Below are 22,628 nucleotides of genomic sequence, written 5' to 3'. Positions count from 1 at the left end.
AAATTGGTGTCCTACAGTATAAATCAAATCAAATCAAATCAAATTTATTTTTATATAGCCCTTCGTACATCAGCTGATATTCTCAAAGTGCTGTACAGAAACCCAGCCTAAAACCCCAAACAGCAAGCAAAGCATGTGAAAGAAGCACGGTGGCTAGGAAAAACTCCCTAGGAAAAACTCCCTAGAAAGGCCAAAAACCTAGGAAGAAACCTAGAGAGGAACCAGGCTATGAGGGGTGGCCAGTCCTCTTCTGGCTGTGCAGGGTGGATATTATAACAGAACATGGTCAAAATGTTAAAATGTTAAAATGTTCATAAATGACCAGCATGGTCAAATAATAATAATCATAGTAGTTGTCGAGGGTGCAACAAGCACGTCCGGTGAACAGGTCAGGGTTCCATAGCCGCAGGCAGAACAGTTGAAACTGGAGCAGCAGCACGGCCAGGTGGACTGGGGACAGCAAGGAGTCATCATACCAGGTAGTCCTGAGGCATGGTCCTAGGGCTCAGGTCCTCCGAGAGAAAGACAGAAAGAGAGAAAGAGAGAATTAGAGAGAGCATATTTAAATTCACACAGGACACCGGATAAGACAAGAGAAATACTCCAGATGTAACAGACTGACCCTAGCCCCCCGACACATAAACTACTGCAGCATAAATACTGGAGGCTGAGACAGGAGGGATCAGAAGACACTGTGGCCCCATCCGATGATACCCCCGGACAGGGCCAAACAGGCAGGATATAACCCCACCCACTTTGCCAAAGCACAGCCCCCACACCACTAGAGGGATGTCTCCAACCACCAACTTACCGTCCTAAGACAAGGCCGAGTATAGCCCACAACGATCTCCGCCATGGCACAACCCAAGGGGGGGGCGCCAACCCAGACAGGAAGACCACGTCAGTGACTCAACCCACTCAAGTGACGCACCCCTCCCATGGACGGCATGGAAGAACACCAGTAGGCCAGTGACTCAGCCCCTGTAAAAGGGTTAGAGGCAGAGAATCCCAGTGGAAAGAGGGGAACCGGCAAGGCAGAGACAGCAAGGGCGGTTCGTTGCTCCAGCCTTTCCGTTTACCTTCACACTCCTGGGCCAGACTATACTTAATCATAGGACCTACTGAAGAGATAAGTCTTCAGTAAAGACTTAAAGGTTGAGACTGAGTCTGCGTCTCTCACATTGGTAGGCAGACCATTCCATAAAAATGGAGCTCTATAGGAGAAAGCCCTACCTCCAGCCGTTTGCTTAGAAATTCTAGGGACAATTAGGAGGCCTGCGTCTTGTGACCGTAGCGTACGTGTAGGTATGTATGGCAGGACCAAATCGGAAAGATAGGTAGGAGCAAGCCCATGTAATGCTTTGTAGGTTAGCAGTAAAACCTTGAAATCAGCCCTTGCCTTAACAGGAAGCCAGTGTAGGGAGGCTAGCACTGGAGTAATATGATCAAATAATATATACTACACCTCTAATGATATAGTGAAGTTTGGTTATGTTCTAGAATCTCTGAGGAATAAATACAAACATAATTTGACTGGTTGAAACAACGTTTAGGATTAGAATCCTTTCTTTGTAAATTGAATGAGTGGAAATTCAAAATCGATCGTGCATGCTATATGGACCTTTTTAGGATATGAAAAAGGATTTTATCTAACAAAACGTCTCTTCATGTTATCTATGGGACCCTTGGGATGATAAATCAGAGCAAGATTTCAGAATGTAAAATATAAAATATACATCCTTTTACTATTTTGTGAGGTTCCAATGTTTCAACTTTATTGTTAATTCCCCGCTGCTCCTGCCCCCTACTTTAGGCCCGTATTGAGGAGCTGGAAGAAGAAATTGAGGCTGAGCGTGCTGCCAGGGCCAAAGTTGAGAAGCAGAGGGCTGATCTCTCCAGGGAACTTGAGGAGATCAGCGAGAGGCTGGAGGAGGCCGGAGGTGCCACTGCTGCTCAGATTGAGATGAACAAGAAGCGTGAGGCTGAGTTCCAGAAGCTGCGTCGTGATCTTGAAGAGTCCACCCTGCAGCATGAAGCCACAGCCGCCGCTCTGCGCAAGAAGCAGGCAGACAGTGTGGCTGAGCTCGGGGAGCAGATCGACAACCTGCAGCGCGTCAAGCAGAAGCTGGAGAAGGAGAAGAGTGAGTATAAGATGGAGATTGATGACCTCTCCAGCAACATGGACTCCATTGCCAAGGCTAAGGTGAGTAGTGATGTTTTGGTCAAGCGGTGTTGAGGAGGGTCAACTACATTACCATTTATGTGAACTGAAGTAATAATGGTGCATGTTTCACTAACAGGGCAATCTGGAGAAGATGTGCCGTACTCTTGAGGACCAGCTAAGTGAGATCAAGACTAAGAATGATGAGAATCTTCGCCAGGTCACTGACATCAGTGGACAGAGGGCCAGACTTCTGACAGAAAATGGTACCGTCAACAATGAGCAACAAACCAATGCTTTCCTTAAGTGGTACACAATAAAATGTGTTGAGGGCTTGAAGTCCAGTCCACATTCAAATATTTGGAGAAATTACTATTCACCATCTAACATTGCCCTACAAAACATTTTCAATCATAGAGAACAGAGACCACATTAACAAGATGTCCCTCTATCTCTGCAGGTGAGTTTGGCCGCCAGCTGGAAGAGAAGGAAGCACAGTTGTCTCAGCTGACCAAAGGCAAACAGGCCTTCACCCAGCAGGTGGAGGAGCTGAAGAGGCAGATTGAGGAGGAGGTCAAGGTAAGGGACCCAATATGGACTCCACCAACCACAGAGTTTAGAGAAATATCTACATGTAGACGGTGACTACGCCACCCTTAGAGACTTCAAATCAAAATCAAATTGTCTCGTGCTTCGTAAACAACAGGTGTGGATTAACAGTGAAATGCTTACTTATGGGCCCTTCCCAACAATGCAAAGAGAAAAATTGAAAAATAATACACTGCTCAAAAAAATAAAGGGAACACTTAAACAACACAATGTAACTCCAAGTCAATCACACTTCTGTGAAATCAAACTGTCCACTTAGGAAGCAACACTGATTGACAATAAATTCCACATGCTGTTGTGCAAATTGCATAGACAACAGGTGGAAATTATAGGCAATTAGCAAGACACCCCCAATAAAGGAGTGGTTCTGCAGGTGGGGACCACAGACCACTTCTCAGTTCCTATGCTTCCTGGCTGATGTTTTGGTCACCTTTGAATGCTGGCGGTGCTTTCACTCTAGTGGTAGCATGAGACGGAGTCTACAACCCACACAAGTGGCTCAGGTAGTGCAGCTCATCCAGGATGGCACATCAAGGCGAGCTGTGGCAAGAAGGTTTGCTGTGTCTGTCAGCGTAGTGTCCAGAGCATGGAGGCGCTACCAGGAGACAGGCCAGTACATCAGGAGACGTGGAGGAGGCCGTAGGTGGGCAACAACCCAGCAGCAGGACCGCTACCTCCGCCTTTGTGCAAGGAGGAGCAGGAGGAGCACTGCCAGAGCCCTGCAAAATGACCTCCAGCAGGCCACAAATGTGCATGTGTCTGCTCAAACGGTCAGAAACAGACTCCATGAGGGTGGTATGAGGGCCCGACGACCACAGGTGGGGGTTGTGCTTACAGCCCAACACCGTGCAGGATGTTTTGCATTTTCCAGAGAACACCAAGATTGGCAAATTCGGCACTGGCGCCCTGTGCTCTTCACAGATGAACGCAGGTTCACATTGAGCACTTGACAGACGTGACAGAGTCTGGAGACGCCGTGGAGAACATTCTGCTGCCTGCAACATTCTCCAGCATGACCGGTTTGGCGGTGGGTCAGTCAAGGTGTGGGGTGGCATTTCTTTGGGGGGCCGCACAGCCCTCCATGTGCTCGCCAGAGGTAGCCTGACTACCATTAGGTACCGAGATGAGATCCTCAGACCCCTTGTGAGACCATATGCTGGTACGGTTGGCCCTGGGTTCCTCCTAATGCAAGACAATACTAGACCTCATGTGGCTGGAGTGTGTCAGCAGTTCTTGCAAGAGGAAGGCATTGATGCTATGGACTGGCCTGCCCGTTCCCCAGACCTGAATCCAATTGAGCACATCTGGGACATCATGTCTCGCTCCATCCACCAACGCCACGTTGCACCACAGACTGTCCAGGAGTTGGCGGAAGCTTTAGTCCAGGTCTGGGAGGAGATCCCTCAGGAGACCATCCGCCACCTCATCAGGAGCATGCCCAGGCATTGTAGGGAGGTCATACAGGCATACACACTACTGAGCCTCATTTTGACTTGTTTTAAGGACATTACATCAAAGTTGGATCAGCCTGTAGTGTGGTTTTCCACTTTAATTTTGAGTGTGACTCCAAATCCAGACCTCCATGGGTTGATAAATTGGATTTCCATTGATTATTTTTGTGTGATTTTGTTGTCAGCACATTCAACTATGTAAAGAAAAAAGTATTTAATAAGATTATTTCTTTCATTCCGATCTAGGATGTGTTGTTTAAGTGTTCCCTTTCTTTTTTTGAGCAGTATAGAAAGATAATAACAGAAGGAATAAATACACAATGAGTAATGATAGGACCCTGAACAGCTTCTACCCCCAAGCCATAAGAATGCTAAATAGTTAACCAAATAGCTACCCAGACTATCTGAATTGACCACCCTGGTACCCCTCAGTACGGGGTACCAGTACTGAGTCGATGTGCAGGGTAACGAGGTTATTGAGGTAGATATGTACATATAGGTAGGGGTAAAGTGACTAGGCAACAGGATAGATAATAAGAAGTAGCAGCAGTGTATGGGATGAGTCAAAAGAGTTAGTGCAAAAAGGATGGTCAATTCAGATAGTCTGGGTAGCTATTTGGTTAACTATTTAGCATTCTTATGGCTTGGGGGTAGAAGCTGTTCAGGGTCCTGTTTCTTGTGGCTGGAGTCTTTAAGGCCTTTCTCTGACATCGCCTAGTACAGAAGTCCTGGATGGCAGAGAGCTCAGCTCCAGTGATGTACTGCTCCGTACGCACTACCCTCTGTAGCACCTTGCGGTTAGATGACAAGAAGTTGCCATACCAAGCGATGATGCAGGATGCAGCCGGTCAAGATGCTCTCAATGGTGCAGCTGTAGAACTTTTTGAGGATCTGCGGGCCCATGCCAAATCTTTTCAGCTTCCTGAGGAGGAGGAGGAGGAGGCATTGTCGTGCCTTCTTCATGACTCTGTTGGTGTGTGTGAAGACCATGTTAATTACTTGTGGACACAGAGGACCTTCAAGATCTCGACCCGCTCCACTACAGCTCTGTGGATGTGGATGTGGGCTTGTTCGGCTCTCCATTTCCTTTAGTCCACGATCAGCTCCTTTGTCTTGCTGATGTGGGGCAAACAGGGAGTATAGGTGGGGACTAAACACGCACCCTGTAATGAGGGTCAGTGTGGCGGATGTGTTGTTGCCTAGCCTCACCACCTGGGGGCGGCCGGTCAGAAAGTCACAGGGTCCTGAGCTTAGTGATGAGTTTGGAGGGCACTATGGTGTTGAATGGACCCCAGGAAGAGTAGCTGCTGCTTTTGCAACAGCTAATGGGGATCATAATAAGATACCAAATACCAAATGCTTAGCTGTAGTCAATGAACAGCATTCTCACATAGGTGTTCCTCTTGTCCAGGTGGGAAAGGGCAGTGTGGAGTGCAATAGAGATTGCGTTATCTGTGGATCTGTTGGGGCAGTATGCGAGTTGGAGTGGGTCCAGGGTGTCTATGTCCTTGTTCAGCCAAGATTCAGAGAAACAGAATATTACAGTTATTCAGGTCCCGTTGATAGGAGTTCATCCAGTTTGTTCGCCAGTGACTGCACATTCGCCAATAGAACAGAGGGCAATGGTGGTCTATTTGTTTGCTGACGTAATCTCGTTAGGAGGCTGCCTCACCTGCCTCTTTTTGGCCGCCACTTCCTCTTTCGAGTACCAGGGATTAGGGCCTGGTCCGGAGTAAGCAGAACGCCCAGAGCTGCCGATTCGTTGAGATAGAAATCTTCATCCAAATTGAGGATCGCTGTTCTGATGTCCAGAAGTTGTTTTCGGTCAAAGGAAATGATGGCGTAGACGTTGCGTACCTAAAAGTTAAGATCAGCAGACATTATTTTAATATTTTAATAGCAGAGTAAAATGCCCACTATCCACTGTAGCGTCATCTACTGTAATTTGTTTTACTATCTCTCTTATCTCTCTGTTTTTCCCTTTCTCACTCACAGGCAAAAAATGCACTGGCCCATGGTGTCCAGTCTGCCCGCCATGACTGTGACCTACTGAGGGAGCAGTTTGAGGAGGAGCAGGAGGCCAAGGCAGAGCTGCAACGCGGCATGTCCAAGGCCAACAGCGAGGTGGCTCAATGGAGGACTAAGTATGAAACTGATGCCATTCAGCGCACAGAGGAGCTGGAGGAGGCCAAGTGAGTCGCACGCATCAGCAGAAACTCACATATAGGGTGTGGATGGTGATGTTGTGGTGGTACGGTAGTCTCGTAAACCCACACCCTAGGCAACAGCAGTGTGGTTTGGTTTCAATTTTGACACTTTCTTGGCACCTTTAATAAGAAAAAAAATGTGGGGTGGGTCCTCTTAAAAATAACCTGTGATCACCATCTTGGTATCTACAATCTTGCTAGCTGTTATCTAGCTGCTATCTGTATTTTATTCAAACAGATACGGTACCCACTGGCACACCACGTCATTTCAACGTGGAGAATTTGGGTCATATTTGGTAGATACATTGATCAATGAGATTCCAGCACATTTTCACCCATCATTTTTTTTAAATAAAATCAATCAGATCATGCATTAACCGGCGATAGCCGACACCCACATAGCTGATGTTTTGGCGGTGTCGAAGGTGTAACTTCATTGGAACTGTCAAATTGGTTAGAAGCCGCTTTTGATCATTGTCATCAAGCCACACCTGTCCCACTTGCGTTACAAATGCAGACCAAGAAAGTGTAGCTGTATAGAAATTATGACGCTCAAATCGAAAATCATTAAACGAAACAATGAGGATTTCTATCATCCTAATATACTGTAGGTGTAGATTACATCTGTCATCCTAATGGAGGTGTAGATTACATCTATCATCCTAATGGAGGAGTAGATTACATCTATCATCCTAATGGAGGTGTAGATTACATCTGTCATCATAATGGAGGTGTAGATTACATCTATCATCCTAATGGAGGAGTAGATTACATCTGTCATCCTAATGGAGGTGTAGATTACATCTGTCATCATAATGGAGGTGTAGATTACATCTATCATCCTAATAGAGGAGTAGATTACATCTATCATCTATCATCCTGTAGATTACATCTATCATCCTAATGGAGGTATAGATTACATCTGTCATCTATCATCCTGTAGATTACATCTATCATCCTAATGGAGGAGTAGATTACATCTATCATCTATCATCCTGTAGATTACATCTATCATCCTGTAGATTACATCTATCATCCTGTAGATTACATCTATCATCCTAATGGAGGTGTAGATTACATCTATCATCCTGTAGATTACATCTATCATCCTAATGGAGGTGTAGAGTACATCTATCATCTAATGGGGGTGTAGATTACATCTATCATCCTAATGGAGGAGTAGATTACATCTATCATCCTAATGGAGGTGTAGATTACATCTATCATCCTAATGGAGGAGTAGATTACATCTATCATCCTAATGGAGGTGTAGATTACAAATGTCATCCCAATAGAGGACTAGATTACATCTGTCATCCTAATGGAGGTGTAGATTACATCTATCATCCTAATGGAGGTGTAGATTACATATATCATCCTAATGGAGGTGTAGATTACATCTATCATCCTAATGGAGGTGTAGATTACATCTATCATCTGTCATCCATCTGTCATCCTAATGGAGGTGTAGATTACATCTGTCATCTATCATCCTAATGGAGGTGCAGATTACATCTGTCATCCTAATGGAGGTGCAGATTACATCTATCATCCTAATGGAGGTGTACAGTCGTGGCCAAAAGTTTTGAGAATGACACAAAAAAGTCTGCTGCTTCAGTGTCTTTAGATATTTTTGTCAGATGTTACTATGGAATACTGAAGTATAATTATGAGCATTTCATAAGTGTCAAAGGCTTTTATTGACAATTACATGAAGTTGATGCAAAGAGTGAATATTTGCAGTGTTGACTCTTCTTTTTCAAAAATTGCAATTCATCTGATCACTCTTCATAACATTCTTGAGTATATGCAAATTGCCATCAGACAAACTGAGGCAACAGACTTTGTGAAAATTAATGGAGGAGTAGATTACATCTATCATCTATCATCCTAATGGAGGTGTAGATTACATTTGTCATCCTAATGGAGGTGCAGATTACATCTGTCATCCTAATGGAGGTGCAGATTACATCTATCATCTATCATCCTAATGGAGGAGTAGATTACATCTGTCATCCTAATGGAGGAGTAGATTACATCTATCATCCTAATGGAGGTGCAGATTACATCTGTCATCCTAATGGAGGTGCAGATTACATCTATCATCTATCATCCTAATGGAGGAGTAGATTACATCTGTCATCCTAATGGAGGAGTAGATTACATCTATCATCCTAATGGAGGTGCAGATTACATCTGTCATCCTAATGGAGGTGTAGATTACATCTGTCATCTATCATCCTAATGGAGGTGCAGATTATATCTGTCATCCTAATGGAGGTGTAGATTACATCTGTCATCCTAACGGAGGTGTAGATTATATCTGTCATCCTAACGGAGGTGTAGATTATATCTGTCATCCTAATGGAGGTGTAGATTACATCTGTCATCCTAATGGAGGTGTAGATTACATTTGTCATCTATCATCCTAATGGAGGTGCAGATTACATCTGTCATCCTAATGGAGGTGCAGATTACATCTATCATCCTAATGGAGGTGTACAGTCGTGGCCAAAAGTTTTGAGAATGACACAAAAAAGTCTGCTGCTTCAGTGTCTTTAGATATTTTTGTCAGATGTTACTATGGAATACTGAAGTATAATTATGAGCATTTCATAAGTGTCAAAGGCTTTTATTGACAATTACATGAAGTTGATGCAAAGAGTGAATATTTGCAGTGTTGACTCTTCTTTTTCAAAAATTGCAATTCATCTGATCACTCTTCAAACTGAGGCAACAGACTTTGTGAAAATTAATATTTGTGTCATTCTCAAAACTTTTGGCCACGACTGTAGATTACATCTATCACCCTATTGGAGGAGTAGATTACATCTCACATTCCAGTGTTCAAATTTGTAAACAAGGCTGCATGGGATTTCTCTTAATGCGACTCCGTGCAGCCAATGACAGTGTCAATTTTAGGTGTATGCCAGGTGCCACTTGTGGATTTGACGGCTCTAATGCAGTTCCACCTTTGACACAACCAAAACAACCGCAATGTGGATGTCGATTTAAAGAGGATCTGATTGAATAGAACCCTTAATGTTATCAATGTGCTCGATCAAATGACACAACCAAATTACCTGGATTTCACCTAGTTGAGGTGACATTAAAGTATATAGTGCAAGTGATCAATGCCGTTTGAGATTCTGTGCAGATTATTGCAGCAATTGTGAAGATTTCCACAGACCGACAACCCTGAACGCTTTCTATGATTACATAAGAAGACATTTATTGTTACAGTAACCTCAAAATGTGGCCATGGATGTGTTACTCATTACTCTGTGGAAATCTAATGTACAAGAATAAATACTTGTACATTAGTTTGTAAAATAGTTAATAGCTTAATGTTAGGTGGTCTTACAAAAGTAATATTAAATTGTGAGTCTTGCTTAAATTCTAGTTTGTCTACAAATTAATAATTGATGTTGCATTCACATCTCCATTTCAACCAAAAATCTAAGTTTATTAATAGGTCTAAATCAAACTTTAAAGGATGATTTGATTTAGTCATTTTTTAACTTAGATTTTTGGTTGAGAGACTTGAGATGGAGACATGAATCCAACATTTTAATTTACTAACTTGTAGATTCCATTTGAAAGCTACCAAAGTTTAAAACCCTAGGCCTATATGTATTGTCTATTTTTAGTTTAATCCTGGGTTAAATTTAAACAATAGCTGTTGATGACTTCCCATCAACAGCATCATTGATAATAGAATTGATAAAGTATGGTTCCATTTCATTTGCTCTGTTAAACCTACCTTTTGGAATGACTTTGATAGCAACGCAACAGTGAATCTATTAAGTGGAGATTTCTCAACAACCATTCTCACGACAGCACATTGGTAACAGCCTGTGACAAATATGGAAGCCCAGTCGGGCTTGGTTAAAACCCTGGATGGGGGACCAAAGGGTAGCTGTAGATAGATCAACTCTCCAGTAGGAGGTGCTGCCCAGCCTATTGTTTTTTTCTGATAGAGTATATTACGTTGAAGATCTGATGTTGTTTCAAAGGTAGAAATTCAACATATTTTATGCAAGGTTTGTCAGTGTTGAAAATGTTACCATGTTGATGTAATCCTGTAGTTGAATTTTCACCTTAAAATAAGTTTGTTAATAACTTTTTTCAAATCCAATGTATTTTCCATGTAACAATACATTGACAAATGATGTTGAAACAATGTTGATTTAACCAGTTTGTGCCCAGTGGGTAGTTATATAGGCCGTGACATAGTACCAAACTGCCATTCTATTATGTAAGGAGGGGTTAGGCCAGAACATTAGAACATTGTGGGAGGCAACCCAGATGTCTAGAGAGACTAGTGGTAGGGGGCTCTGAGAAAATGTCAGTAAGTATTGTAACATTTGTTTTGGAACAAATTGTTCACAATAAAACCACCCTCTGTCGGCCAACAGGAAGAAGCTGGCCCAGCGTCTGCAGGAGGCTGAAGAGACCATCGAGGCAGTTAACGCCAAGTGCGCCTCCCTGGAGAAGACCAAGCAGAGGCTGCAGGGAGAGGTGGAGGACATCACGATTGACGTTGAGAGAGCTAACGCAATGGCCTCCAACCTTGACAAGAAGCAGAGAAATTTTGACAAGGTGAAAATGAATAAACCTCACCCTAGGGTAATATTTTCTGTCTGCTATTTGATCAGTTGTAGTATAATTGTACCATATTCCTGATTCAAAACCCCATCAATGAGTTCTAATGAAAATCCTATGGATTTCCCTAGGTTCTGTCAGAGTGGAAGCAGAAGTATGAGGAAAGCCAGGCTGAGCTGGAAGGAGCTCAGAAGGAGGCTCGCTCTATGAGCACTGAACTCTTCAAGATGAAAAACTCCTACGAGGAGGCTCTGGATCATCTGGATACTCTGAAGAGAGAGAACAAGAACCTGCAACGTGAGCATCTGACAGCAGTTCTATTTTGCTCATGTTTGACTAGTGTTGTAAAAATGGAGGGAGCTTTAACCATCAAAATTACATTAAATTACTATTACACCATCTCTGAGTATAAAATTATACTTTTTGTACTCGTAATCAGTGTTCCTTTGAACAACCCAAGGAAGTGGAGGGCAATTATATTTGCAAGACCATATGAAGTGCTGTTAATTATTTATCTGTTATCATGATTCAATGTCAACTTCAGTGCATTGGTAATATCCACAAAAAAATTATCTCCCAAGTCTAAACTGCTCCTGTGTTTGTGTGCAGAGGAGATCTCTGACCTGACTGAGCAGATCGGAGAGACTGGCAAGAGCATCCATGAGCTGGAGAAGGCCAAGAAGACTGTGGAGACAGAGAAGTCTGAGATCCAGACAGCTCTGGAGGAGGCTGAGGTACAAACTACAGCTGTTTGATGGGAAAAGCAGTGTTACACGAGCCAATGCTAGCTACAGTCCAATGATCCCTGTATTGGTGTTTATTGTAGTCATATATATTTAATTTCTGGTGTTATTCACATCCAAATGTATTGAACACTTGTCCAGGGCACACTGGAGCACGAAGAATCCAAGATTCTGCGTGTGCAACTGGAGCTGAACCAGGTCAAGGGTGAAGTGGACAGGAAGCTGGCTGAGAAGGATGAGGAGATGGAGCAGATCAAGAGGAACAGCCAGAGGATGGTTGACTCCATGCAGAGCACCCTGGACTCTGAGGTCAGGAGCAGGAATGACGCCCTGAGGGTGAAGAAGAAGATGGAGGGAGACCTGAACGAGATGGAGATCCAGCTGAGCCACGCCAACCGCCAAGCGGCCGAGGCCCAGAAACATCTGAGGAATGTCCAGGGACAGCTAAAGGTAAAGGGAATGGGACATCAGGCTCAAACATCTGAAAATGGGGAGGGATTTGTTTGTGAATCTTTAAAAAAGGCTTGAACCAAGGAATTAAAAATATTGAATAGATTGGACTAATATACTGTAGAAATGTAGGGATATTGAGGAAATTCTTACCAATAAACATTTTAATCACCGATCCTATCACCTCTACTTCCACAAGTCCTAATGAACCTGTCATTATGAACCCCAGGATGCCCAACTGCACCTTGATGACACCGTCCGTGCCTCAGAGGACATGAAGGAGCAGGCAGCCATGGTGGAGCGCAGGAACGGTCTGATGGTGGCTGAAATCGAGGAGCTGAGAGTTGCTCTGGAGGTGACAGAGAGAGGCCGTAAAGTGGCTGAGACTGAGCTGGTAGATGCCAGCGAGCGTGTTGGACTGCTGCACTCCCAGGTACAGGTCAAAATCTATTTCTTATGAAACTCAACCAAACATACCATTTACACAGTGCTTGCTATTATATGTCGTAACTTCTGCCTTATGACATGTAAGTTCTCTTGAGAGTCAAACAATTTGTCTTGTTTCCTCCAGAACACCAGCCTTCTGAACACCAAGAAGAAGCTGGAGACTGACCTAGTGCAGGTGCAGGGAGAGGTGGAGGACATCGTCCAGGAAAGCAGGAATGCAGAGGAGAAGGCCAAGAAGGCCATCACTGATGTGAGTTCTTATGATCTATTGAATTACATCAACTTCATTTGGCCCCAGTGGTAACGGGGCTGGTTAACACTAGTATTGGCTGAGCCTCGAGGCATCCCAGTTTGAGGCAACGTCGATTCTAACAGCCTAATATATATATTTAATCTGCAGTGCCTTCAGAAAGTATTCATACCCCTTGACATATTCCACATTTTGTTACAGCCTGAATTCAAAATGGATTAAATAGATTTGTCTCACCCATCTACACACAATACCCCATAATGACAAATGTGTTAAATGAAATACAGATTTCATTTCTATAAGTATCCCACCCCTGAGTCAATACTTTGTAGAAGCACCTTTGGCAGTGATTACAGCTTTGAGTCGTCTTTGGTATGTCTGTATCAGCTTTGATTCATCTTGGGTATGTCTGTATCAGCTTTGCACATCTGGATATGAGGATTTTCTCCCATTCTTCCTTGTAGATTTTCTCAAGCTCTGTTAAGTTATATGGGGACTGGATGTGAACAGGAGTCTTTCCACAGATTTTCAATGGGATTCAAGTCTGGGCTTTTACAGCACTTTCACATTCTTGTTCTGAAGCCATTCCAGTGTTGCTTTGGCTGTATGCTTGGGGTCATTGTCCTGTTGGGGTGCACATTTTTGCCCGAGTCTAAGGTCGCTTGCACTCTTAGTCAGGTATGCCTGTATTTGGCTCCATTCATGGTTCCCTCTATCTTTACCAGTCTCCCTGCCACTGAAAAGCATCCCAATAGCATGATGCTGCCACCACCATGCTTCACAGTAGGGATGGTGTTAGAAGGGTGTAATAGCACTTTGCATTCAGGCCAAAGAGTTACATTTTTCTGTCAGACTCTTTTGCCTTATGCTCACAGCCGTTCATGTGCCTTTTTGCAAATTCCAGGCGTACTGTCATGTGCCTTTTTCTCAGGAGTGGCTTCCATCTAGCCACTCTCCCATATAGCCCAGATTGATGAAGTGCTGTAGAGACTGTTGTCCTTCTGGCAGGTTCTCCCATCTCAGCCAATAAACTCTGTAGTTCTGTCAGAGTGGTTATTAGGTTCTTGGTCACCTCCCTGACCAAGGTCCTCTTGCTCAGTTGCTCAGTTTGGTTGGACGACCAGCTCTAGGCAGAGTCTGGGTAGTTCCATATTTTTTGTATTTCCCAATGATGGAGACCACTGTGCTCTTGGAAACTTTCAACACTTGTTTTTTACCCTTCCCCAGATATACAGTATGTCTCATCAGAATTTTATGTTGGAGATCTACGGACAGTTCCTTGGACTTGATGGTATGGTTTCTGCTCTGGCATGCATTGCTAACTGTGGGACCTTATTTGGACAAGTGTGTTTCTTTCTAAATCATGTCAAAACAATTTAATTGGCCACAGGTGGACTCCAATCAAGTTCTAATGACATCTCAAGAATGATCAAAGGAAATTGGATGAACCTGAGCTTAATTTGGAGTGTCATAGCAAAGAGGTGTCAATACTTAAATGAGATATTTCTATATTTCATTTTCAATCATTTTGCAAAAATGTTTAAAAAAACATGTTTTCACTGTCATTATAGGATATTGTGTGTAGATGAGTGATACATTTTTTTATTCAATCCATTTTGAATGCAGGCTGTAACACAACAAAATGTGGAATAAGTCAAGGGGTATGAATACTTACTGAAGGCACTGTATGCTATCACAAAAATAATAATATGGTTGTGTTTATAAAGGTTTTAGGTAACAAAATATTTCAAAGAACACTGTCATTTATTAGTTTGCTATATGTAAAAATGAAAAACAATAAAAGCACCACAATTCATGTGTTATACACTATCACAAATAAATGCACTATTATTTAATTGACATTTACAATTTAATCAATTGATATGGTCCCCCATCAGACTATTGTCAATGTAATCTGGTCTTTAGGCTACATCTATTATTATAAGCCTATCTGTGAAATAAGTTTCAATATAGTTTAGGTGTAGTTTTGATGGGCCATTGTCAGATGGCAGACCACAGTCAGGTGAAGAAAGGGTAGGGGGAATATGTCCTCCTAAAACTACTAATAACAACAACAAATCAAATAAAATGTTATTGGTCCATACACATGGTTAGCAGATGTTATTGGTCTATACACATGGTCAGCAGATGTTATTGGTCCATACACATGGTTAGCAGATGTTATTGGTCCATACACATGGTTAGCAGATGTTAATGTGAGTGTAGTGAAATGCTTGTGCTTCTAGTTCCGACCATAGAGTAATATCTAACAAGTAATCTAACCTAACAATTTCACAACAACTACCTTATACACACAAGTGTAAAGGAATGAATACGAATATGTACATAAAAATATATGAATGAGTGATGGCCGAACGGCATAGGCAAGATGCAGTAGATGGTATAGAGTACAGTATATACATATGAGATGAGTAATGTAGGGTATGTAAACATTATATAAAGCGGCATTGTTTAAAGTGGCTAGTGATACATTTATTACATCAATTTTTCCATTATTTAAGTGGCTAGAGTTGAGTCAGTATGTTGGCAGCAGCCACTCAATGTTAGTGATGGCTGTTTAACAGTCTGATGGCCTTGAGGTAGAAGCTGTTTTTCAGTCTCTCGGTCCCTGCTTTGATGCACCTGTACTGACCACGCCTTCTGGATGATAGTGGGGTGAACAGGCAGTGGCTCAGGTGGTTGTTGTCCTTGATGATCTTTTTGGCCTTGCTGTGACATCAGGTGGTATTGAAATTCTAACAACGTGAGTGTGTTAAATCAACTTATTTAAGAAAAGTCAAGGACAGAGGGCAACATGCTCCCGAGTGGCGCAGCGGTCTAAGGCACTGCATCTCAGTGCTAGAGGTGTCACTACAGACCCTGGTTTGAGCCCAGGTTGTTTCACAACCGGCTGCAATCTGGAGTCCCATAGGGTGGCACACAATTGCCCAGCGTCATCCAGGATAGGGGAGGGTTTGGCCGGGGTAGGCCATCATTGTAAAATAAGGATCTGTTCCTAACTAATTAAATAGAGAACTAAAGTTATCTTAAATGGCATACATAATGAAATGAAAATGTGTCACTTTCACAAGGTTGTAGTAATGACATGTTCTTAAAATATTGGTTTGAATCTAGGTTGTGCATTTAGAAATCAATAAAATAACAACTAAGGAAGAATTGTTCACTTCTCTCATTGAAGAAGTGAACAACTCATTCTCAAACCCCAAACCTCGGTCTGGTCTGCCGAGTCTCTTTTGAAAGCATTCCCGGAAGTCTCGCGATTTTGGGCCTCTGGGTTTAAAAACTGGTTGTAAGCTTGTAATGCTAATGTCATGTAAACTACTCACTTGCCAAAAGCATTCATTGAAAATATCCTCTGCAAGCTCTACCTAGCTAGCATTTTTACTGCAGGGCGCTTATGGCTCCCAACGTCTCGATTCCTCTCTGCCAAACTGACGTTGGTTTAGTAGATATGTATGTTGGAACATTGGTACATCATGGGAGGCAGCCCGTCTGTCTAGAGCTACCTTCCTGTAGGTTTTCGCTCTATATCTATCAAAAAAAATGTATTTATAAAGTGATTTTTACATCAACAGATGTCACAAAGTGCTTACACAGAAACCCAGCCTAGAACCCCAAACAGCAAGCAATGCAGGTGTAGAAGCACGGTGGCTAGGAAAAACCTCTTAGAAAGGCAGGAACCTAGGAAGAAACCTAGAGAGGAACGAGACTCTGAGATTGTGGCCAGTCCTCTTCTGGTTGTGCCGGGTGGAGATTATAAGGGTACATGGCCATTAAGGTCAGATCGTTCTTTAAGGTGTTAAAATGTTCCATAGATGACCAGCAGGGTCAAATAATAATCACAGTGGGAGAATTAGAGGGAGCATACTTAAGTTCACACCAGACACCAGAAAAGACAGGGGAATTACACCAGATAGGACAGACTGACCCCAGCCCCCCGGTACATTTATTACAGCATAGATAATGAAGGATGAGATGGGGGGGGGGGGGGGGGGGGTCGGGGACACTGTGGCCCCGTCTGACGATAACCCTGGACAGGGCCAACCAGGCAGGACATAACCCCACCCACTTTGCCAAAGCACAGCCCCCGCACCACTAAAGGGATATCAACAGACCACCAACTTACTACCCTGAGACAAGGCTGAGTATAGCCCACGAAGATCTCCTCCAACGCACGAGCCCGAGGGGGGCGCAAAACACTCAAGTGACGCACCCCTCCTAGGGACGGCATGGAAGAGCACTAGTAAGCCAGTGAGTCAGCCCCCATAATAGGGTCAGAGGCAGAGAATCCCAGTGGAGAGAGCTGAGCCGGCCAGGCAGACACAGCAAGGGCGGTTAGTCACTCCAGTGCCTTGCCATTCACCTTCGCACCCCTGGGCCAGACTACACTCAATCATAGGGCCTACTGAAGAGATTAGTCTGCATCTCTCACATGGGTAGGCAGACCATTCCATTAAAATGTAGCTCTATAGGAGAAAACCCTGCCTCCAGCTGTTTGCTTAGAAATTCTAGGGACAGTAAGGAGGCCTGCGTCTTGTGATCGAGCGTACTTGTGGGTAGGTACGGCAGGACCAAATCGGAAAGATAGGTAGGAGTAAGTACATGAAATGCTTTGTAGGTTAGCAGTAAAACCTTGAAAATCAGCGATAGCCTTAACAGGAAGAGGCTAGCACTGGAGTAATATGATCAGGATTTTAGCAGCCCTATTTCAAATCAAATCAAATTGTATTAGTCACATCCGCCGAATACAACAAATGTAGACCTTACAGTGAAATGCTTACTTACAAGCCCCTAACCAACAATGCAGTTTTAAAAAATACGGATAAGAATAAGAAATAAAAGTAACAAGTAATTAAAGAGCAGCAGTAAAATATCCACAACAAGACTATATGCAAATGATAACAACAGAGAGTAATAGCGATGAAAAAGAGGGGGGGGGGGGCAATACAAATAGTCTGGGTAGCCATTTGATTAGCTGTTCAGGAGTCTTATGGCTTCGGGGTAGAAGCTGTTTAGAAGCCTATTGGACCTAGACTTGGCGCTCCGGTATCGCTTGCCGTGCGGTAGCAGAGAGAACGGTCTATGACTAGGGTAGCTAGAGTCTTTGACAATTTTTACGGCCTTCCTCTTACACTGCCTGGTATAGAGGTCCTGGATGGCAGGAAGCTTGGCCCCAGTGATGTACTGGGCCGTTCGCACTACCCTCTGTATTGCCTTGCAGTTGCCATACCAGGCAGTGATGCAGCCAGTCAGGATGCTCTCAATGGTGTAGCTGTAGAACTTTTGAGGATCTGAGGACCCATGGCAAATTTTTTCAGTCTCCTAAGGGGGAATAGGTTTTGTCGTGTCCACTTCACGACTGTCTTGGTGTGCTTGGACCATGATAGTTTGTTGGTGATGTGGACACCAAGGAACTTGAAGCTCTCAACCTGCTCCACTGCAGCCACGTTAATGAGAATGGGGGAGTGCTCAGTCCTCTTTTTCCTGTAGTCCACAATCATCTCCTTTGTCTTGATCACATTGAGGGAGAGGTTGTTGTCCTGGAACCACACGGCCAGGTCTCTGACCTCCTCCCTATAGGCTGTCTCATCGTTGTCATCGATCAGGCCTACCACTGTTTGGCAAACTTAATGATAGTGTTAGAGTCGTGCTTGGCTGTGCAGTCATGAGTGAACAGGGAGTACAGGAGGGGACTGAGCACGCACCCCTGAGGGGCCCTGTTGAGGATCAGCGTGGCAGATGTGTTGTTATCTACCCTTACCACCTGGGGGCGGCCCGTCGGGAAGTCCAGGATCCAGTTGCAGAGGGAGGTGTTTAGTCCCAGGGTCCTTAGCTTATTGATGAGCTTTGAGGGCACTATGGTGTTGAACACTGAGCTGTAGTCAATGAATAGCATTCTCACATGGGTGTTCCTTTTGTCCAGGTGGGAATGGGCAGCGCATGCTCGCAGTACACATCCTGGTAATCCGTCTGGCCCTGCGGCCTTGTGAATGTTGACCTGTTTAAAGGTCTTACTCACATCGGCTGCGGAGAGCGTGATCACACAGTCTTCCAGAACAGCTGGTGCTCTCATGCATGTTTCAGTGTTATTTGCCTCGAAGCGAGCATAGAAGTAGTTTAGCTCGTCTAGTAGGTTGTGTCACTGGGCAGTTCTCGGCTATGCTTCCCTCTGTACTCTGTAATGGTTTGCAAGCCCTGCCACATCCGATGAGCATCAGAGTTGGTGTAATATGATTCCATCTTAGTCCTGTATAGACTCTTTGCCTGTTTGATGGTTCGTTAGAGGGCATAGCGGGATTTCTTATAAGCTTCCGGGTTAGAGTCCCTCTCCTTGAAAGTGGCAGCTCTAGCCTTTAGCTCAGTGCGGATGTTGCCTGTAATCCATGGCTTCTGGTTGAGTTATGTACGTACGGTCACTGTGGGGACGACATCATCGATGCACTTATTGATGAAGCCAATGACTTATGTGGTGTACTTCTCAATGCCTTCGGAGAAATCCCGGAACATATTCCAGTCTGTGCTAGCAAAACAGTCCTGTAGCTTAGCATCTGCTTTATCAGACCACTTTTTTATTGATCTAGTCACTGGTCCTTCCCGATTTAATTTTTGCTTGTAAGCAGGAATCAGGAGGATAGATTTATGGTCAGATTTGCCAAATGGAGGGCGAGGGAGAACTTTGTATGCATCTCTGTGTGTGGAGTAAAGGTGGTCCAGAGTTTTTTCCCTCTGGTTGCACATTTAACATGCTGATATTAATTTGGTAAAACTGATTTAAGTTTCCCTGCATTAAAGTCCCTGGCTACTAGGAGCGCCGCCTCTAGGTGAGCGTTTTCTTGTTTTTCATACAGATGAAAACTCTCTAGGTAGGTAGTGTGGACTACAGTTTATCATGACATACTCTACCTCAGGCGAGCAATAGCTTGAGACTGACTTCCTTAGATGTCATGCACCAGCTGTTATTTACAAAAATACATAGCCCGCCGCCCCTTGTCTTACCAGACGCCACTGTTCTATCCTGCCGGTACATTGTATAACCAGCCAGCTGTATGTTGATAGTGTCGTCGTTCAGCCACGACTCCGTGAAGCATAAGATATTACAGTTTTGAATGTCCCGTTGGTAATTTAATCTTCCACATAGGTCTTCTATTTTATTGTCCAAAGATTGCACGTTTGCTTGCAGACTGGAAGGAAGTCGTTTTTTTTGTTGATCGCTAACGAATTCTCAGAAGGCAGCCCGCCCTCCGGCCCCTTTTTCTCCTCCTCCTCTTCACGTAAATCACGGGGATCTGGGCCTGTTCCTGAGAAAGAAGGAAATCATTCGCGTCGGCCTCATCAGACTCGTTAAAGGAAAAAAAGGATTCTGTCAGTCCGTGGTGAGTAATCGCAGTCCTGATGTCCAGAAGTTATTTTTGGTCATAAGAGACAGTAACAGCAACATTATGTACAAAATAAGTACAAAAAATAAGTTGCAAATAAACTAACAAAAAAAAAAAAATCGGTTGGGGCACATAAAACATCTGCCTTCTTCTCCAGCGCCAGAATTCCAGAACTAACTGAAGTTTATTTTATGTTATATCCGGGTAGCCGGAGAGTAGAGCATTGCAGTAGTCTAATCTAGAAGTGACAAAAATATGGATTAGCATTTCAGCATAATTTTTGGACAACATGTTTTAGATTTTTGCAATGTTATGATGGTGGGAAAAAAGCTGTCCTTGAAATATTCTTGATATGTTCATCAAGAGAGAGATCAGGGTCCAGAGTAATGCCAAGGTCCTTAAGTTTTATTTGAGGTGACTGTACAACCATCAATATTGTTTGTCAGATCAAACAGCAGATCTCTTTGTTTCTTGGGGCCTAGAACAAGTATCTCTGTTTTGTCCGAGTTTAAAAGTAAAACGTTTGCCGCCGTCCACTTCCTTATGTCTGAAACACAGGCTTCCAGTGTAGGCAATTTTGGAGCTTCACCATGTTTTGTCAAAATGTACAGTTGTGTGTCGTCCGCATAGCAGTGAAAGTTGAAATTGTGTTTTCGAATGTCATCACCAAGAGTTAGAATATATAGTGAAAACGATAGTGGTACTAAAATGTTGAAAATTCTAATAATTAGCTGGTTGATAATCTGCATCCAGTTAATTATAACTGAGGTTGGAGAGCCCTGGTCTAGAGAGACATACATTAAACAAACTACCATTCCAGGCCGCCATGATGGCTGAGGAGCTGAAGAAGGAGCAGGACACCAGCTCTCACCTGGAGAGGATGAAGAAGAACCTGGAGGTCACAGTCAAGGACCTGCAGCACCGCCTGGATGAGGCTGAGAATCTGGCCATGAAAGGAGGCAAGAAGCAGCTCCAGAAACTGGAGTCCAGGGTGAGTTAACAACAGGGTGGATTAGAGTGGATTGAAAAACAGATTTCTGGATATTTATTTGGGCATTGTGTAATGACTTTTTCTCTCAATAACCCACCTAGATAATGAAATGCTGTTAACATTACAGATCCCTTCAATTAAAATTGTAAAAGTATATATGAACAGACAACTACTGTGCATCCTTGACCGAGTAGAGACTATAGCTCTGTTTTACAAAGATTTATTATGTATGATTTCACCACCTCAAACAAATGCCTATGTTCATTTCTTCTACAAAGGTGCGTGAGCTTGAGACTGAGTTGGAGTCCGAGCAGAAAAGAGGTGTGGATGCTGTCAAGGGAGTCCGCAAGTATGAGCGCCGAGTCAAGGAGCTCACTTACCAGGTAAGAGAAAGTGCCTTCTTCACACAATTTACACTAACACAAACAGGTTTGTGTACAAAACTGAGGCAGTGAATCTTTGATTATGTCCCACAGACTGACGAGGATAAGAAGAACATTGGCAGACTTCAGGACCTGGTAGATAAGCTGCAGATGAAAGTGAAGGCCTACAAGAGGCAGGCTGAGGAAGCAGTAAGTCACATACTGTACTTAGTCAAATACTCTGAAAGTATGCTTTCGAAGACATATTTTTCCCTCGTTAACTTCATGTAAATACAGTTTAGTTACAGCTGAGATCCACAAAAGGTGAAACACTGGTCGCTCCAGGCGCATTTGTTATTGTTTTTGTTTTGTTTATCAAACAAAGGAGATGAGTATGAAGTGTTGTGGCAAAATAAAATCTATTGTGTGTGCAAGTTAGTGAAACTTGCAACCCCTACCCAACAGTGCAGTAGTCAATAATAGTATAAGTCATTTAAAAAAAAGAAATATATAACCCTATCACGAGAAATAAACAAGAGGAAAATTATAGATAATTTAAGTCAATGATGTGAATGAAAAAAAAAGTGTTTGTTGTTTTAAGAAACGTCTTCGTTGTTATAAATAACATCTTTGTTGTTGTAATAACATCTTTGTTGTTGTAATAACATTGTTGTTGTTGTAATAACGGACTCCAACTTTAAAGTGCTTCTGCACATCAGTCAATATTGAGTCAATTGATATTGCAAGTAATTGCTGAAGACATTATGCACATTTCTCAGTGCCTCCTATGCCTGTGTTACCTACTTAAAGTATAGGGTTAGTATTAATATTTATTTGCTGTCCTGGGGGCTGGTCTGCTGGTAGTGCTGCCACCCCTGGATCACATATGCCCCTGCAGGCAGCGGTTTGATCCCTGTTCACCCTGCAGGCAGCGGTTTGATCCCCGTTCACACTT

The 22,628-nt window shown here is 43.4% G+C and overlaps 1 protein-coding gene across 1 annotated transcript in view; it reads left to right on the top strand.

Annotated features, from left to right (window-relative positions):
- LOC106591119 (myosin heavy chain, fast skeletal muscle) overlaps positions 1–22,628 on the top strand; it is a 42,082-nt gene that overhangs the window by 18,822 nt on the left and 632 nt on the right. The window contains exons 27-39 of the mRNA XM_014182308.3: positions 1,814–2,203; positions 2,301–2,427; positions 2,622–2,740; positions 6,217–6,413; positions 10,847–11,030; positions 11,165–11,330; positions 11,643–11,767; positions 11,918–12,226; positions 12,456–12,659; positions 12,798–12,923; positions 21,141–21,311; positions 21,590–21,694; positions 21,788–21,883. Of these exons, the coding sequence (XP_014037783.1) occupies positions 1,814–2,203; positions 2,301–2,427; positions 2,622–2,740; positions 6,217–6,413; positions 10,847–11,030; positions 11,165–11,330; positions 11,643–11,767; positions 11,918–12,226; positions 12,456–12,659; positions 12,798–12,923; positions 21,141–21,311; positions 21,590–21,694; positions 21,788–21,883 (2,319 nt within the window). The remainder of the gene's footprint in view (positions 1–1,813; positions 2,204–2,300; positions 2,428–2,621; positions 2,741–6,216; positions 6,414–10,846; positions 11,031–11,164; positions 11,331–11,642; positions 11,768–11,917; positions 12,227–12,455; positions 12,660–12,797; positions 12,924–21,140; positions 21,312–21,589; positions 21,695–21,787; positions 21,884–22,628) is intronic.

Source organism: Salmo salar, chromosome 19 (assembly GCF_965601325.2).
Source record: "Salmo salar chromosome 19, fSalSal1, whole genome shotgun sequence".
NCBI classification, from domain to species: domain Eukaryota; kingdom Metazoa; phylum Chordata; class Actinopteri; order Salmoniformes; family Salmonidae; genus Salmo; species Salmo salar.
Note: the sequence above shows the minus strand (reverse complement) of the source record. Positions and strands in the feature narration are given on the sequence as shown.